This window comes from Symphodus melops, assembly GCF_947650265.1.
Source record: "Symphodus melops genome assembly, chromosome: 2".
Lineage (NCBI taxonomy): Eukaryota > Metazoa > Chordata > Actinopteri > Labriformes > Labridae > Symphodus > Symphodus melops.
The window spans coordinates 27,235,013-27,254,395 of NC_136692.1; the positions used below are offsets into that span (position 1 = coordinate 27,235,013).

Sequence of the window (19,383 nt, forward strand, 5' to 3'; positions counted from 1 at the left end):
AAATTATACAGCTGTTATAGACTCATCATACAGCTGTTATAGACTCATCATTATACAGCTGTTATAGACTCATTATTATACAGCTGTTATAGACTCATCATTATACAGCTGTTATAGACTCATCATTATACAGCTGTTATAGACTCATTATTATACAGCTGTTATAGACTCATCATTATACAGCTGTTATAGACTCATCATTATACAGCTGTTATAGACTCAACATTATACAGCTGTTATAGACTCATCACTATACAGCTGTTATAGACTCATCATACAGCTGTTATAGACTCATCATTATACAGCTGTTATAGACTCATCACTATACAGCTGTTATAGACTCATCACTATACAGCTGTTATAGACTCATCATACAGCTGTTATAGACTCATCATTATACAGCTGTTATAGACTCATCATTATACAGCTGTTATAGACTCATCACTATACAGCTGTTATAGACTCAACATTATACAGCTGTTATAGACTCAACATTATACAGCTGTTATAGACTCATCACTATACAGCTGTTATAGACTCATCATACAGCTGTTATAGACTCATCATTATACAGCTGTTATAGACTCATCATTATACAGCTGTTATAGACTCATCACTATACAGCTGTTATAGACTCATCATTATACAGCTGTTATAGACTCAACATTATACAGCTGTTATAGACTCAACATTATACAGCTGTTATAGACTCAACATTATACAGCTGTTATAGACTCAACATTATACAGCTGTTATAGACTCATCATTATACAGCTGTTATAGACTCAACATTATACAGCTGTTATAGACTCATCATTATACAGCTGTTATAGACTCATCATTACACAGCTGTTATAGACTCATCATTACACAGCTGTTATAGACTCATCATACAGCTGTTATAGACTCATCATTATACAGCTGTTATAGACTCATCATTATACAGCTGTTATAGACTCAACATTATACAGCTGTTATAGACTCATCATTATACAGATGTTATAGACTCATCATACAGCTGTTATAGACTCATCATTATACAGCTGTTATAGACTCATCATTATACAGCTGTTATAGACTCATCATTATACAGCTGTTATAGACTCATCATTATACAGCTGTTATAGACTCATCATTATACAGCTGTTATAGACTCATCATTATACAGCTGTTATAGACTCAACATTATACAGCTGTTATAGACTCATCATTATACAGCTGTTATAGACTCAACATTATACAGCTGTTATAGACTCATCATCATACAGCTGTTATAGACTCATTATATAGCTGTTATAGACTCATTATACAGCTGTTATAGACTCATCATACAGCTGTTATAGACTCATTATACAGCTGTTATAGACTCATCATTATACAGCTGTTATAGACTCATCATACAGCTGTTATAGACTCATCATTATACAGCTGTTATAGACTCATCATTATACAGCTGTTATAGACTCATCATTATACAGCTGTTATAGACTCATCATTATACAGCTGTTATAGACTCAACATTATACAGCTGTTATAGACTCAACATTATACAGCTGTTATAGACTCAACATTATACAGCTGTTATAGACTCAACATTATACAGCTGTTATAGACTCATCATTATACAGCTGTTATAGACTCATCATTATACAGCTGTTATAGACTCAACATTATACAGCTGTTATAGACTCATCATTATACAGCTGTTATAGACTCATTATATAGCTGTTATAGACTCATCATACAGCTGTTATAGACTCATCATACAGCTGTTATAGACTCATCATACAGCTGTTATAGACTCATTATACAGCTGTTATAGACTCATCATACAGCTGTTATAGACTCAACATTATACAGCTGTTATAGACTCATCATCATACAGCTGTTATAGACTCAACATTATACAGCTGTTATAGACTCATCATCATACAGCTGTTATAGACTCATTATATAGCAGTTATAGACTCATTATACAGCTGTTATAGACTCATCATACAGCTGTTATAGACTCATTATACAGCTGTTATAGACTCATTATACAGCTGTTATAGACTCATCATCATACAGCTGTTATAGACTCATCATTATACAGCTGTTATAGACTCATCATTATACAGCTGTTATAGACTCATCATCATACAGCTGTTATAGACTCATCATACAGCTGTTATAGACTCATCATACAGCTGTTATAGACTCATTATACAGCTGTTATAGACTCATCATTATACAGCTGTTATAGACTCATCATTATACAGCTGTTATAGACTCATCATACAGCTGTTATAGACTAAACATACAGCTGTTATAGACTACAGATGTTATGGACAAATATAGGGGAATAATTGATAGCCACGTGGAAAATGTGAACGGCTGCTAAAAAAAAAATCGCTTAATGAAGCTTTAACTGCAAATCCAACATAATTCTGAAATAAATTATTGATAATAAACCGCAGTGACCCAAATTAGAGGGACATAGATAAAGAGAGAGAGCTAGAGAGAGAAAGGGAGAGAGAGAGAGAGAGAGAGAGAGAGAGAGAGAGAGAGAGAGAGAAAACATACAGAGAGTGTTAAAGAGACGGTCGGGCAAACATCTGTTGTGAGCTGAAAAGACACAAAAATAAGAAACAAACTCATTAATAAGCATGCACACACAAACAGAAGTACACATTTAAACACACACACACACACACACACACACACAAACAGAGACACACATACACAAACACACCTACATACACACACACACCCACACACACAGAAACACACAAGTAAGTTATAATGAAACATCTGCGAGATTCAGGTCTTAAAGAAGCTCATCATGTGCAAAACCTCCAACATTACATGGTTTTAATAATAATTTAAATTTAAAAAAATTAACATTTGAATCAATAAATTAATAAAAAGGCAGATAGAGGTGGAAATTTCCCTCATTACATTTTCAGAGATGTAATAAACAAACACATTTTTATTATTTTGATGAAGTCGTTAAGATCTGAATCCCCCTCCCCCCACTATTGTCATGGCAACCACCTGCACCTTTGGTCAGAGGTGGTAACCACAGTAATATACAAACCACAGATGAAGTCATCAGGGTAGGTGGATTATTATAACAACGATTAAGCCGCCATGTGTCATTCATCACACTCGCATACTGCAACAGCCAACAGGCTCCGAGCCTGGGGCAAGACTACACCGCCCCCCCAACCGGTCCCCCCCTCCTGCTATACTGGTCCACTGTACTGGACAGTCACCCTCCCCCAACCCCCCATCAGATTAAGCAGTCTTTCCTGAAGTCATCAAGAAACTCTCTAAACTCTGATCTGTTTTAATCTAAACTGTGATCTGTTTTAATCTAAACTGATCTGTTTTAATCTAAACTGATCTGTTTTAATCTAAACTCTGATCTATTTTAATCTAAACTGTGAAACTCTGATCTGTTTTAATCTAAACTGATCTGTATTGATCTAAACTAATCTGTTTTTAATCTAAACTCTGATCTGCTTTAATCTAAACTAATCTGTATTGATCTAAACTAATCTGTATTGATCTAAACTAATCTGTATTGATCTAAAATAATCTGTTTTAATCTAAACTGATCTGTTTTAATCTAAACTAATCTGTATTGATCTAAAATAATCTGTTTTAATCTAAACTGATCTGTTTTAATCTAAACTCTGATATGTTTTACTTTAAACTCGGAGCTGCTACGCTGTACACTCAGAACTGTTTTAGTGTAAATCCTGGGCTGTTTGATGGGGGAGCGTCAGTATGCTAGGCAGCAGGTTAGTAGTGTGAATGGTACATGGCAGGGCAGGTTGGCTAGCATTGTTATACTGATCCACCCACCTTAATGGGGATCCTTTAGGTGTGGCGATGCCGTATCCTTTGGAGTCCAGGTTTCCTCCCACTTTCATGGTGTCACAGGGTTTCCTCTGCTCGATGTACTCGTTCATGGTGGACTCCAGCAGGTATGCATACTTCCCTTTGGACTTCCTGACTCGCAGGACACCCTCCGATGTTTTCTTCACAAAGACGGAAGGTTCTGCCGATTTCATGTACTGCCACATCTTGTCAAACAAGGCGATTTTGGAGCGCTACAAAAAAAAAAGAGACAGACACAAAGACTATACTAGGACTACTTTTATACTATGGACACCAACAAGTCTGACACTAGGCATTAGAGGTAGCTAATAAGTGAACAGAAGTCCTCACCCTGAAGAACTCCTTGGTGGATCCAGAATCCAGGGTCCCGTATGCGATGTCGGTCTGTTTGGCCAAATCTTCAGCGCTCTCGATGGGGGAAACCATGCGCTCCACCGTCAGGAAGGCAGCCAGGTTAGCGGTGTACGAAGAGATGATGATCAGAGTAAAGAACCACCACACACCTCCCACGATCCGCCCAGACAGAGACCTGCACCGACACAGAGACACATACACACGCTGTGTCAGGCAAGAAACACTCAGAATAATGTGTCTCAAGATCAAGAGCTCTTATATATTAAACATACTGAAGACGTCTTTATTTTACTGCACATGAACTCTTGCTCTTTTGGACTGTTTAGTCAAAAGTCTATTTTCATTCCCAGAGTGCTATTAAGTGATATCATTTAAAACTCTGGTGTCAATGTGCTGCGAGAGTTTAAGAATATACATATTTTGTTCTGGCCTCACACTAACCTTGGTGAGATGTCGCAACCTTGCCTCATAAAAGCCCCAAGAGAGAACCAAAGGGAGTTAAAAATCCCAAACTCATTTGTAGATTCAGTCGTCAGTGGCAAAGCTCCGTCCTCTGGCTCCTCTAATGTCCACTCATAGGGGCTGAATCTGGAAACCTACAAGATCACATCACCACTTGTCAAAGTTCATTTGTTAATTTTTCCACATGTGCTGGACACACAGAAGAATCGAAAAAAAAAGTTTCTGTTCAAACCAGTGTAAGCTAACTGTGAAAAGTTTTTAAAGATAAATATAAAATATAAAGGATAAAAATACAGATTTACAAAACCTTGATGTACATCACGATGTGTCAAGGTTTGGATTTCCTGACACAAGAATACACTCCAGATAAAAAAAAAAGTTAAAGGTCCAGACAGACTTCATCACTGCAGAAAGTCTGATTTTGTTTTACAAAAAAACCCCAAAAAACTCCAGAGTCTGAGGATGCTTCAAATTTAACCTCTTCAATAAAGTTGAACATTATTGAAAAATAACCAATCTTTACTAAAAAACAAAAACAAACGTGTGGCACATTAGCTACAGACAGAAGGACTTACCAGAAAGAGAACCACACTAACTCCAATGTATGCAAAGACGATGCACATCCAGATTTCGTAGGCCAACGGGTCGAGGAAGGAGAAGACTCCTGGTTTAGATTTCTGCGGCTTCTTGATCATGATGGAGATTCCCAGAGACATGAAGGGTTTGGAGAAATCGATCACCTCCTCTCGAACCAGAGTGATCGTCAGGGGAGCGACAGCTATATCTGCTTTCTGACATAGTGAGAGAGTTGAACAGAGTAAGATTTAATATGATGGATTCAGAGTGTTAAACAGTCATAGTGGACTTCAGCAAGGTGATGGAAACAGATACAAGAAATTAAGCAAGACACTTGAGGGATGATGAAGGAGCATCAACTCTTCATCTGACTCAGCTAAACTATAAACGCTGTTGTCCTGCAGGGTCAGGGTTTGGGCCATCAATAATCTCACCAGCGCTGACAATCCACACACTGTCCTCATCACTGACACTGCTGACCTTCACACCCTGACAATAGTTTGTGTTTGATTTAACCTACAAGAAGTTTAGAATTGTGTAAATGAAATCTGTTGTGTTCCTCTTTTCAAACTCAGTTGCTCTGAGAATAAAAAAAACATGTATTAAGCTGTTGAGCTGAGCTTTAGTTCAAAATGTGTTGACTGACACGTAAACCTGAAGAGTAAACTCTCATGACCCCTCAGAAGCCCTGTGAGTCTAAAAGGTTAAACTCTAGTTCAATTGTTCAAGACAAATTAACCCTGAAACAGGTTTCCCTCCCTTCCTCGTCCTCTGAGTTCAGAGCTGTGAAGAGAAGCAGAAAGCTTTTCTTTTCTTTTTTCTTCACATTCAGATGCTAAACAAGAACGAACTGCACAAAGCATACTGACTTTTAGGACGTGTTTTTGCTTGAATATCTTGTGCTAAGTGCTTTTTGAGTTAGACCTTGGGAACGGAGCAGATAGCAGGAAAAAATGGTGCACACTCAATTCTTAGTGCATCAAGTGCTTAATGTTTAAACAAGCTTGTGGGGCTTACTTCAGCCTGACTGCCTCCTTGAACCTAGTTGCCAACAGTTGGATTTCATGTCTGATGTCTGACAGGCTTATAAAAAGCTTATGGTCAACTCTTAGCTGGTAGCTTGTCAGTTTCCTGACATCAGACAGTTCAGAATTAAGTTCCAGGACGAGTGCTGTGCATGCACATTTGCACTCTTCACTCCCCATTCAGACCGGGGTTTCTTCCCCACCAGTGTTAATGTTCCCTATCTGCATCATGGCCTCCACTTTGCCTACAGCCAACTCCACATGACTCCCATACCTTTACCTGCTGGTGGTGAGTCCTCAGAACAGTAGTGAGTTTAATAGAGAAATATACATAAAATATACACACTGTCCTGTCCTCTCTATGTGTGTGTGTGTGTGTGTGTGTGTGTGTGTGTGTGTGTGTGTGTGTGTGTGTGTGTGTGTGTGTGTGTGTTAAACTCTTACCCCATACACCAGCTCTCCAACCATACCATTCCAGATTTTGGTTTCTGCATCTCTGGCTCCATATTTGCCATCTCCCACAATCTTCAGCTGGTACCGTATCCCACAGTGCTTTGCAATCTCTGCAGCCAGGTCAACGCAATAACCTGCCGCAAGTCAAGAAAAAACAACAACAACATTTAAATCAGCAACAGAGACTGAACCAAGAAGTCCTCGATACGAGGGAGGCTTCCCCTTTCTTGGTATACTAATTATAATGTTTAAATAATTAAAATAAGTCATGCAGTATTTATATTCATAGGAAAAACTGAAATACTAAATTATTGTATGCAAAGTATAAGAGAATTGATTAAAAGTTATTAGATTATGGCAGTTTATAGTATTTACACACACACAGTATAATATGAGCATACCTTCATAGCGATCGTTGTCTTGAAACAGTTCAGAATTTTTCTTCAGCATCACATATGGAGCTTCCTACACACACACACACACACACACACACACACACACACACACACACACAAACATTTGTTTAACCTTTGTTCTACCTGGCATTGAACAGATATAAACTTGACCCTCTTCTCATATCCGGTTGTTCCTGGTTTTATTTTTTATTTTCCATTTCAGTTCAAGTTTTGACTTTTACCAAAACTTCATGAGACCTGCTGATCCTCCAACCCGCAGGTCTGCAGACTTAAACTCACTTGACCTTCCTTTGGTTTGCATCCGACTTTCACATCATCAGCTCAGCTCTGGTGTGTCCTGATCTCGAGTCCCCTGAGCTCCAAACATCAGCAGGAGAGGTCATAATCTACTGTGTTTTATTCTAAAGGAGCAATCTGTACCGTGCCCACGCATGTCTGACAAGAGTCCAGTCCATTTGAAGAGTATTTAAGCAAGGCTGGGAGGTGTGCTTCAGCAGGGCACAAGCACTGGTGCACAACGTGGACATGATGTAAATTCGATGACTGTCTTGCATTATCGAGACATCCAGGAGTGTTAGAGGGCAGAATGTGACTCTAACTAGGCCACAGTGTCCGTAAAGACGCAGTCATGTTCTCTGTGTTGTTCTCCTTTGTGCTGACTCTACCGTGTTTACAACCGGATGATGTGCATACAAGAGGTAACCATGATCAGTCCCTGAGCATTCTGAGTGTAGGCAGTGGTGAACTGAGCGATCGTGCTTCAACACTGTAAAGGGTAACTGGGCAGAGTGTGGATGTGTGAATGTTATTTCACTGTTGCTGATGTCAGTCAGACCTGATACAGTTCAGCTTGGAGAGAGTCAGCAGCTCTTCCTGATATCTGCAGGATGTTTGTGAGAACGTGTTGTTCACTGCAGGCTCCTTGACCTCACAGATTATTTCAGGTGGCTCAATGAGGCACGACCCTGATAATGATAATATCTATTTGAATATATGCAGAGCCTTTGGGAGTGTCTGTCAGCTCTGTTTGAGCAGGAGGCTGAACAACAAGCGTGATGTTGAATCATGTCTCCTGCAGTATTCATCTGATGTATAAACTCTCAGTCTGATTGTGTGGAGTCAAGTCCTGGATACTTAGTGCGAGAGTGCCCTCAGTGGTTTGGTCTGTGAGCATCACAATGACTCAGCTGGTCGTTATTTAGTTTGACATCCACTCTGTAATCTGTAAGACGTCCTCATCGCTCTCCTCTCCACTGTGTGTCTTTTTTGAAAACAGACCCTAACAATCCTTCACTCAGCCGACAAATGTCTGCCTGTTGAACACAAGCTTGCAGCAGCAGTCCCTGTTTCCTCCTGACCACTGACCTCCTCATCAGTCTCAGAGCGATCTGTTAATATGACCTCTGAAGCTGCTCCAGGCCAGCCTCCTGACAGCCCGCTTAAAAGATCCTGTTCCCTCCATCATCCTGCCAACAGGTTCGTCTGACGCCATCTGTTCTGTCCAGCGCGGTCACTTAATGACAATTTATTTCTCTGTTCATTCGTAACATTCAGTATCATCTACAAAATAACAAAACATTTTTTATGTACTGTTTCTAACTGGCCTGCATGTTGCATGTAGTCTCTTTTTTTTTTTTTTACCAGAATAGTCGAGACGATGACCGTCTTGTTCTCCATCCCGCTGGTGTCGTTTGGGTAGAGGTCCGTCTTTGTCACCACCATCTTATCCACCTCATTCCAGTAACCGATCTAACACACACACACACACACACACACACACAAAGGGAGGTCATATGTCTGACACATCTTTAACACATGTTAAGACATGCTTAAATAATTCAATGTCTGCAACATAGTTATAGAGTGACGTGCTAGAATGGTTCCATATATTGGACTCATGGAGTTTGATACTGTGCTCTTCATGTATCTCAAACAAAGCTAAATGCTATCCGTGTCATCAAACGTAGCGTGATGGTCGATTACCTTCACAGGTCCATTGTTCTTCAGCTCCATGACCGTCACCGAGTAATTTATTCTCTTTCCATATTGATCAAACTGGATGTTCCCTGTTAAACCATCAACACGCACCTATACACACACACACACACACACACACACACACACACACACACACACACACACACAGACCTTAAATTGACTAGTTATGGCTGACTGTCTGCGTTTGAGCTGAACAGCAGAGGTGATGCTGCAGCATCAGGTGAAGACACTAACCAATCAGATTGAGTAACTACAAAACAAATAAAGAGATGAAGACAGATGAGGAATAAAATCTGAATTATTGGTTACCACAAAAAGCAGATTTGGATTCTGTCTCCAGCTGCAGAGAGAATCACGGTGAACCTGTCCTGGACAATGACTGAACACAAACTGACACCAGCTTTAACTGGACTGGGAGGCCCAGCAGGAGGCCCAGCAGCTGGACTGGCCCAACAGAACCAGGACAGGACACTTCAGCTTCATCATCTCCAAAACAAAGACGGACCAATCAGCTTTAACCAAACAAGGTCGGTCTACCTGAGGCTCTGATCCAGTTCCTACCTGTTTGAGGGCTCGTTCTATCTCCACGCCCTGAGCCCACGGCACTGCTGGATTAGCCAGACAGTCCCCACTGTTGCCACGACGACTCATGTCTATCCTCTGCTTGTGCAGGAAGCGAAAGGCCTCGGTCATCACATTGACAGCGTCATAGGTGAGGGCAGAGGTGTACTGAGGAGAGAAACGTTCAGTGTGAAGAACTGTACAGCCTGCCCTGCTCTCTAACACAGCGGTCCATGCGTGAATACAACAACAGTGCTTCTCTGTTTCAGTGGGTAACAAAAAAAGTGTCAACAACTCTGTGAGGCGTTTTTTAAACATGTTGTTTGTTCAGTGTCTTCGTTCTGTTTGTCTGTGCAAAAAGTTTTCATGAAATAAATTTGATTAGTTGAAAAATGTCCAAAAGTGGGGTCACGGTTCTTGTCCTGTCTTCATGCAGAAGTTAGAACTGAGACCATACTGCACACTGTGGTCTGTCTTCATTAGCTACAGTTAACGGCTGGAGCCGGTGGAATAGTTGGAACATTTGGTGCGCATTCATCATCAGCAGTCTTTTTCACAAAAAGAACTGCCCGTGCTTTACACTGTTAAACTGTGTGCATTGTTTTTCATTTAGACTGACCGCCCACCTTTAAGTCCAACCCTACTCTGTAGAGGAGCCAGAAATAACTGCTTTAACATTCAATGTAATAACTTCCTGTTTAAATGTTAACTTTTGTCAACTCCTCTTCTGGTTAAAGACTTCTGTGTTGACAGCTTGACTTGATGAAAAAGAGAAATGTTTCTGAATTTGACTGTTTGTCCAAACGTTGCAGAATCACCTCCTGTCTTGAAGCAATAAACTCTCAGAGCTTTGTTTTTTACTGTTCCGACAAAAATAGGCCCAAACGTATAAATCAAAGTACTGAGTTAAACGAGAAGTAAGCCCTACTTGAGAGTTGATTGTTTTGATCCTTGATCAGGTCCCGGTTATCTGAACAGTTTAAACAGTTTATCATTTTCTAATTAGATGTCATATTTGGTCAAATAAAATCTTACTCTGATCCGCGCGTCTGCTCCAGGATATTCTTTCTCCTCCAGAGCCTCCCATCGCTGGTCAAACTTTGCCACCACAGGATCGTCAAAATCTACGATCTGAAAGCCCGAAACATTCGCTCCCCCATACTGGATTTTAGAAAGGTCGCCGTCTACAAAACCCTGGGACAAGATAAAATAACAAGATCATCAAGACCAATAACAAGATCATGAAGACCGATTATTCAATAATTCAATTCAATATAAAAATGACGACAAGATATACTGCATAGCCTAGAACAACAACAAAACACGTTTGACAAATGTAGTTTTTTTATCCAGTTTTTGCCGTTAAATATTGATATGTTACCATTATTAATCATTTATATAAAGCACTTTCTAAACAAAGTATCAAAGTGCTTTACAGCCTAAAATACATGACAAATGAAGAAACATATAAACCATATATCTCCACATTAAGTAAAAACAAACACTACATTTAAACTGTAAAACGATCATTTAAATCGAGATAAATGAATTCAAAATGATTCAAGAAGAGATTTAAAAGCAGAGAAAGGATTAGTGAACCGGATTCAGCAGGTACGTTACACTTCAATAGCAAACATAAGCTGACCTAAACTCAGGTGCACTCACCAGGTTGGCGATGATGTAGTGGTATCCTTTCACATGTCGACCTATAGTGATCACCTGGAGGCCAAACAACAGAATGTGTCGTGTCAAATGTAAACACAGGAACACTTTTTCCTTTGATTTATCGACGATTTCAAAACTACGGTGTTCTGTAGATGACAAAATCATGTTAATAACTCGGGGTTTGATGGATAGTTCACTGAGGTGTTGTATATAAATATATAACTCGATGCACTATTCTTTATAGATTATTCATTAACTGCAGTGTTATTAATAAATATATTATTAACTGCAGGTTGTATATAAATATAAACTTTGCTGCAGTGTTGTGGGTCATTACATAATCACTGCAGGTGTGTTCCTAGATATATTTTACTTCAGTGTTGTATTGAGCTTATCAATAATAAACTGACTGTTGCAGTCAGCAGATGCAGAAAAGGTTTGTTGCTGTTAATGAACGATTATGTTCAGTAATATAGAGAAAGACTTGAGGAACCTGTTCCATGATGTCTTTGACTTTGTCCTGTTCACAGTCCAGGATGATGCGTCGCTCCTTACGGATCTCCAGGTCCTAAAATCCATAAAACACGACTCTTCAAACAAGCACAGCTGGACACACGTGCGTTAATCTATTCAATATTAATGATTAAAGGAGTAATGTGTAACTCTGACGCCAAGCGTTTAAAATAGATACTGTAGTGCAATTTTAAAACATTGACGAGCATTGTCTCCACCGCTCCCTTCCTCTCCAAAGTCAATGCTCACACATGTTGCTGTGTCACGGACACTGAAGCTTCAGTGTTTAGCCAGCTCTGCATCGGTCTTTAAACTTTTCTGTATTTTATCCTCTCTCCATTTTTCTGAAGCATCTCCAACATTGATCCAAGTTTGAGCGAGTTTCTGTTATTCTAAACATGCAGAGGCTTTTTAGATAGAATCACTTCTATCTAAACCATTATGCTTGCCCAATTACGTCCTTGGTTTGCTTTTTTCCTGGCATATTAAGAGGTGCTGAAACTGCCCCTTAGGGGGGCCTTAAAACCGTCCACCTTCTGTGGTTAAAACTAAAACAGACCATTCAGGACCAGAAGCTAAAGTTAGGAGGACATAGCACTTCAACTTAGCATGTTTCCTCAAAGTCTGATCATATCGTACGGTCATGCTATCGTTTAATTAGGTTTCTATCTTACATTAGAGATTTTTTATTAATTATTAAAGTGTGTGTTTAAACAGAAAATCAGAACCTGGAACATGTTGACATGAATACCTGAAACAGGGAGCGGTACGCCTCGTCCTTTCTCTCGTCTTTGAGGTTTCCTACATTTATCGCCGTGACGACCCATTTTTTCTCTGCGGCAGTGTCTAGAATGACCTGAAGAGTTGAGAGACCTGGAATAAAGGACACAGCTTCATCAGCATTATCAGTTTTCACCGAGGCACAGAAATAAAAGCCTTTCATACTGCAGACTGAGACCATGGAAGGTGTTCTATATGAGGTGAGGCTGGCAAAACATAGATACACCATGAGTACTTATACCATCAAAATATCATATCAGATTATGAAGGTGAGTGTCATGTATCACACACACACACACACACACACACACACACACAGTTTGTAAAACAGTATGACCATCAGTAAGTCAATCTGTTCTTCAGCCTTAAAGTCGATTAAATCTCTTTTCAATACAAAGACTGTTCTCACCTCTGTCACTGTCGTACAGGTACGCAAACTTCTCCCACTTATAGTACTCCACTAAAGACACCAGTGGACCTTTGATGTCCGGCCTCATCTGCAGAACAAACTGATTCATGCCTTCAGCTGGGAATGACGGCGTGATGAAGGACACATGCAGCGTCTCGCAGAAGGACGTGATGGTGTTCACCGACTTCTTATCGTAGAAGCCAAAGATGGCGTAGACGCCTCGTGAGAACTGTGAACAAACTAAGAGAGAGGGGGAGAGATTTTTTATGACACATTAAAAAGAGAGAGGGGACGAGGACAGCATCCTGGTTTCATCCATTCATCCCAAACTTGCATCTTATTCCCTCAAACCAGAGAGGCATGGAGCGACACGAGGAAGCCAAGGAGACAGGAAATGAGGACACGAGAAGTCCTTCACTCTGTAGCGCCACATGAAGCGTCAGCTGTTTGTGGCGATGACATCAGCTGATCACCGCCGAGCTGTCAGAGTCACTTTCTTTGAACTGTGACTGCAGAGGATTGTGGGTAATGTAGGCTCAACCTAGTCGTGAGTGAAAACATCAGCGTGTCGTTTAAAGGTGGTTGCGGTTGTTGGTTGGGTGATTATATTTTACCCAAAGGATGGACATGCAGCTCTCCGTGTCTGTAGCCATGTACTGTAAAGAACATGTGTAGAACATGTTTTGAGCATGTCAGGTGTGTATCAGTATGACGGTCACTCTGAGCTCTCGCTGTGCGTTGCTTTATTTAGTTGTCCTACTTTAATGACCCTGTTCTGACTCTGGAAATAAAAGCTCTATTTTCATCTTGCCCAGTAAAACGTAACATTATTCTACATTATAAATAAAACATTCTCCGCTCCGAGAAGTCTGAGCTCACCACCTCATGTACGCACATAAACAGTATTCATGTTTCATTCATCGCACTCTTAACACAATCTTCGTTTACAGTCGGAATTAAGTGCAATCAAATCACACAAACGTTCAATTGTTTTACATTCGAGCTGCACAGAAACTTCGACTCCTTCTGCTCTCACTGTCTGCTGCCCTTTCGCTCGCCTGATGCCTTCCTTTTTTTGTTTCTGCTGCCCTCTTTCTTGTCTGCAGGCTCATTCTGATCATGTGTTTTATCAGAGCCTAGACGGCCCCAAAATAAACTCCTGATGTCGTCTGACGTTCGTGAAGTGACAAAGTGACTCTGAGGGTTTAAACGATATAAACCAGGAGCGTTCAAGGAGTCACGATTTCAGGATTTCTTCCAACCTTTTTTGTGTGTCATCTGAGGTTACACCGAGTCTCAGTAAAGTGTATGTAAATATTCACAGATTATGCACCGCATCTGTGGGTGTATCAGGTGCAGAACAACAGAGAGTAAACATCAGCAGAGGACTCCATGCATCCATCGCAGCACACTGAACTTAAATAGCAAAGCTCTGAGCCCGAGGCCGTCATTACATCACGCTCCGATGAAGAGGAGTAAACTGCATGCATTGAGTCCTCAATGCTTCTACTCTGACTCTGCACATAGCTCCACACCTTCAGCATAACACCGTCTTCTCATTGATTCAATTCCTGTTAAGATCATTTCACTTGAACTGCTGGCACAAACGCTGAGCCTTATGTTCAGTTCTCCTGGTGATAAATTGAACCGATCACTGATGAGTGGGCTGAGAATACGTGTGACATGTGGAGCATTTATCACATAAACCCACACGCTACTCTTGCTCAGCATCACACATTTATTAAAAGCAAAACGTCCTGAATTGTTCTATAAATAAGTGATGCAGAGCAAGAGCAAAAGAAGTGTGCAGGATTTTTTTATTTTCACTGTGAGAGTTTGAGTTCGATGCACCTTCTTCATGACAGAGTTGGACGTGCAAACAGGCATTTAAAACCAGCGTGCCGCTTTAAGGATACATTCAACAAAAAATGAAGCTATTTATATTTGACACACTAATAAAGACCCTCTTTGTTAGCTGATGAAACTCTCGCTCTTATTTCCCTTTTAGTCTCTTTGTCTTATTTACCACATTTAATATATATTATTATATTATTATTTTATATATAACATACATCAATAAATGTGCAATATATCTATCTGTACAGTAATTTCACACATTGCTCTATTTATCTATTTATATCTGCACCTTACTTTGTAAATACAATATTCCTAATGTATGCCGCTCTTTTATCCTGCACTACAACGGCTAATGCAACGCAATTTATTTTTTAAATCTGTACTGCGAAGTTTAAATTTGAATGACAAAAAGGAAGTCTAAGCCTAAGTCTCAACGTCTAATCCCCTGGATCTTTTTCATGTATCATAACGACGAGACGAAGCCTGTTTGAAACTATTCAAGCACCTGAAGAAATCCTGCTTCGTTTGTTGGAGAGTGTTTGATTCATGATGAGTTTCCCTGATGAGGTAAGTGAGCAGCTCCAGGAGAAGCACTGATCAACACTTCAGAGACCTTCGACAGCTCCTCTGACAGGATGAACTGAGGCGAGCTAAGGACCATCACATATCCTCTCCACAGGTATAAGCAGGGAGTCATCGGATCATCATGTTCCTTATTGTTCATGATCAACGTGTCAAAGTGTTTCTGATTGTATGCCAGGTTTGAATTCATCAATAAATTAATCAATGAAATAACTTATAATGACACAATGAGAAAGTTCACAACATATTCAGAAACAACTTCATATTTTAAGATGTTGATAATCTGTATAAATCAGCTGAGACAAAAATACAAGAATGAAAAATCATCTTTATATAACGTACATCAACTGTCAGTATTTGTGTTCATAATAATGTTTTTGATATGAAAGTCAAACTTACAGCAGTTTGTGACCGCAAAGCTGTTCGCCACTTCCAGATTATCGATGTGAGGAGTCAGTCTGAAGTCTGTCATCCCAAACTGAACCATGCCGACCCTGAACGCACTGTACTCCTGATCGGCCCCCCGAGGGAACAGCCCACCTGAGAGAGAGAGAGAGAGAGAGAGAGAGAGAGAGAGAGAGAGAGAGAGAGAGAGAGAGAGAGAGGGAGAGAGAGAGAGAGGGAGAGAGAGAGAGAGAGAGAGAGAGGGAGAGAGAGAGAGTGAGAGAGAGAGAGAGAGAGAGAGAGAGAGAGATGAGAGAGAGAGAGGAGAGAGAGAGAGAGAGAGAGAGAGGGAGAGAGAGAGAGAGAGAGAGAGAGAGAAAGAGAGGGAGAGAGAGAGAGAGAGAGAGAGAGAGAGAGAAAGAGAGGGAGAGAGAGAGAGAGAGAGAGAGAGAGAGAGAGAGAGAGAGAGAGGGAGAGAGAGAGAGAGGGAGAGAGAGAGAGAGAGAGAGAGAGAGAGGGAGAGAGAGAGAGAGAGAGAGAGAGAGAGAAAGAGAGGGAGAGAGAGAGAGAGAGAGGGAGAGAGAGAGAGGGAGAGAGAGAGAGAGAGTGAGAGAGAGAGAGAGAGAGAGAGAGAGAGAGAGAGAGAGAGAGAGCATTTATCAAAATGACAGGACTCATCTTAGAGGGAAAAAGAGGTGAAATGTCTTCTTTATGCAGATGATTGATCCCAAACAGAACATGGAACATCAATGTATAAACTAAAATAATGATCATAGAAAAGAAGGAAAGATCACAAAGTAAGAAATACTGTATCGTAATAACAACACATTTGATTGCAGGTTGGTGTGCTCATGTGCAGGAGTTCAGAGAGATTCAGAGCAGCGAGAACATCGAGGGCCTGAAAGTATTGAAAATGTAAATCACTTTAATTTGGCAGACACGATATCAAAGCACACAGGAGCAGCACTCTCACCTGGGTCTTATTTTCACTGCCTCAGGACCGTTCACTCATCGAGCTTATAACAGCATAACACTTGAGGAAATATAAAACGCACAAAAAATGTCTCAGTGTCATCGAGATGATCAAGCTGAAATATGTGTCATTGGCATAAACAAATCAGTGACGTTATTGGCAAAGCAGTGAGTAAGATCTCACATCCAGAAGAGTGAGTTTGAATGATTACAGAGGCTGTAGTCTGCCTGGGTCCAAATTTGTTCCTGGCTCGTCCCCCGTGTGTCATCCCTCACTCTCTCCTCTGTCCTGTCTCACACTAAAGGCAGAAAAAGCCCCAAAATAAACTCTTTAAAACCTGAGACACAAGGTCCCACGTCTGCATCGGGTCTCCCTGAAGCATGAGTCAATCCTAAAATATCAGGAGTTTATTCTCAGATCAAAGTACGCTGAAGACGTCTGAATATCTGCGTCAAATGTTTGCAGCCTCTCTTTCATCTTTGTGAATTAAATGGAGGCGCTGTGATTCAAGACAAATGCCAGACTTTCCTATCAGTCAATCAACATGACATATGTAAATGCATTAAAAACATATATTACATTGAATACATCAATTTTGAACTTCTACATCAAATCTGAACTTGAGTCGTGGTGAGTGAGAGCGCTTCATGTGCACGAGCTACAGACCTTCAGAGTACGAGTCTGACCTGTGGCTCCTCTCCTTCATCTCATTCCCCACTCTCTCTCTCTCTCTCTCTCTCTTTGTCCATGGTTACTGACTCTGCCAACTTTTTTTTTTTTTAGCCATAAAAAGCCTAAAAATAAACCATTAAAAAAGGATATTTTGGTACATGGTAAGAACACGAAGATTAAGGTCTATAATTTATAGTTGGGTACATAAATGTTTATGAAAAGATCATAAAGGGTTAGGGTCATCATGTCTACACGAGCAAGAAGATTTAGAATATAATGTTATTATTATTATTATTATTATTATGCACTGTGTAACAATACATATTACTGGATCTCTGACTTGTAGAATTGAATTGCAGACTCCTCTCACTAGGACACTGCATATATACGTTTTTTTCTTTTTAAATATAATATTTCATTTTGACGTTGCAGTTGGGATTAAATGATCAAACCGGGATTACCGTTTCAGAAACAAATCGATATCAATTTAAAAAATGTACCTCACATGAGTGGCGCTTCTGTTGTGGCTCTGGCAGAATGAGGTCATATTTCCACACAGTGGATCTTTGGCCCTGAGCAGAGCGGCTGAGGCTCACGGCTTCATCAGCTTCATGCCTTCAGAAACACTTTAGATAATCAGCTGTTCACTCCTTCAGGATGTCACAGCAGCTGTCAGTCACAGCGCCAGGTATTTATATTTATACATAATTACAATGAAAGATGGCTATTCAAGACTTTAGAATTATGAATATATGATCAAATTAAAAAGAATAGATTTATCATGATTGAAATGATTAAGATATAAAGTTAAAATCTAAAAATGAAGTTTGTTTTTATTACAACATGAAACATTAAAGATAAATAATTAAATTAGAAAGCATAGCTCGTTAGTGAAATGTCCAGGTCAGGTGTTCTGTTTCTATGGTAACCTATCAGGTGAAGGAAGTCATGCTTGTGACACGCACACACACGCACACGCACACACGCACGCACACACACACACGCACATGCACACGCACACGCGCACACACACACACACACACACACACACACACACACACACACACACACACACACAGTCCTCTCTGATGTAACTGAAACACTCAGAGCTCCCACTCAGTTTATCATCCACTTCAGGTTAGACTGCAGAGCTCAGATTGTCTTTACTGTGTATGTTTTATTATGTTTTATCTATCAGCATGAACTACTAACAGGAAGACTGATGAGGAAGACGTCGCCCTTGAGCACTAAAGCACTAAAGCAAAACTGATTGTGAAGGCTCCTCTCCCCTCCAGCGACACACCTCAAACCCCTGTGGACTCATCTTGTATTTTGGACTTTAGATTTCTCATCTTGTTTACGTTTGTGTGTGTTAATGTTTCTTACCTCAGTCAGTTTGATTTTGTCAATTCATGTCCCAGTGTGTCTTCTTACATTCTTGAGTGTCTTCAGTGTGTTGTGTTCATTCCTGCCTCTGGGTGCATCTGAATTATAAAGTGTAGTCAGTACCTTCTATCTGTGTGCTGTTTAGTGTTGTTCAGTAGGCTGATATTTGTTCCTACTTCGTCTGATTCATTCAGTGTGGAAGTGTGTTACCCGAACCAGCTGTCTCCATCCTCGTTTTTTTTTATTTTTTTAGCTTTATTCAAGACGAGTAATGCACATACAGTCAGGTCAACAAAAACAAAATCAGAATGTAAAAAACAGATTAAATAATAAAATTACAGAAAGTACATACAGGAAAGTACAAAACAAAAGACAGTAATACACAGTATATAAAGTAAAATAAACCAATAAAGACAGATATATAAATAA

General features: G+C 40.1%; 1 protein-coding gene across 4 annotated transcripts in view; it reads right to left on the minus strand.

Moving 5' to 3' along the window:
• LOC306820609 (glutamate receptor 2-like) overlaps positions 1-19,383 on the minus strand; it is a 39,748-nt gene that overhangs the window by 15,554 nt on the left and 4,811 nt on the right. For all 4 annotated transcript variants that reach the window (XM_079338493.1, XM_079338492.1, XM_079338491.1 and 1 more), the window contains exons 2-16: positions 15,939-16,079; positions 13,101-13,340; positions 12,663-12,784; positions 11,892-11,966; positions 11,399-11,452; positions 10,769-10,927; positions 9,734-9,901; positions 9,158-9,262; positions 8,816-8,923; positions 7,160-7,223; positions 6,750-6,892; positions 5,280-5,495; positions 4,684-4,838; positions 4,219-4,417; positions 3,853-4,100 (exon numbers count right to left, since the gene is read on the minus strand). In XM_079338493.1, the coding sequence (XP_079194619.1) occupies positions 3,853-4,100; positions 4,219-4,417; positions 4,684-4,838; positions 5,280-5,495; positions 6,750-6,892; positions 7,160-7,223; positions 8,816-8,923; positions 9,158-9,262; positions 9,734-9,901; positions 10,769-10,927; positions 11,399-11,452; positions 11,892-11,966; positions 12,663-12,784; positions 13,101-13,340; positions 15,939-16,079 (2,197 nt within the window). The remainder of the gene's footprint in view (positions 1-3,852; positions 4,101-4,218; positions 4,418-4,683; positions 4,839-5,279; positions 5,496-6,749; positions 6,893-7,159; positions 7,224-8,815; positions 8,924-9,157; positions 9,263-9,733; positions 9,902-10,768; positions 10,928-11,398; positions 11,453-11,891; positions 11,967-12,662; positions 12,785-13,100; positions 13,341-15,938; positions 16,080-19,383) is intronic.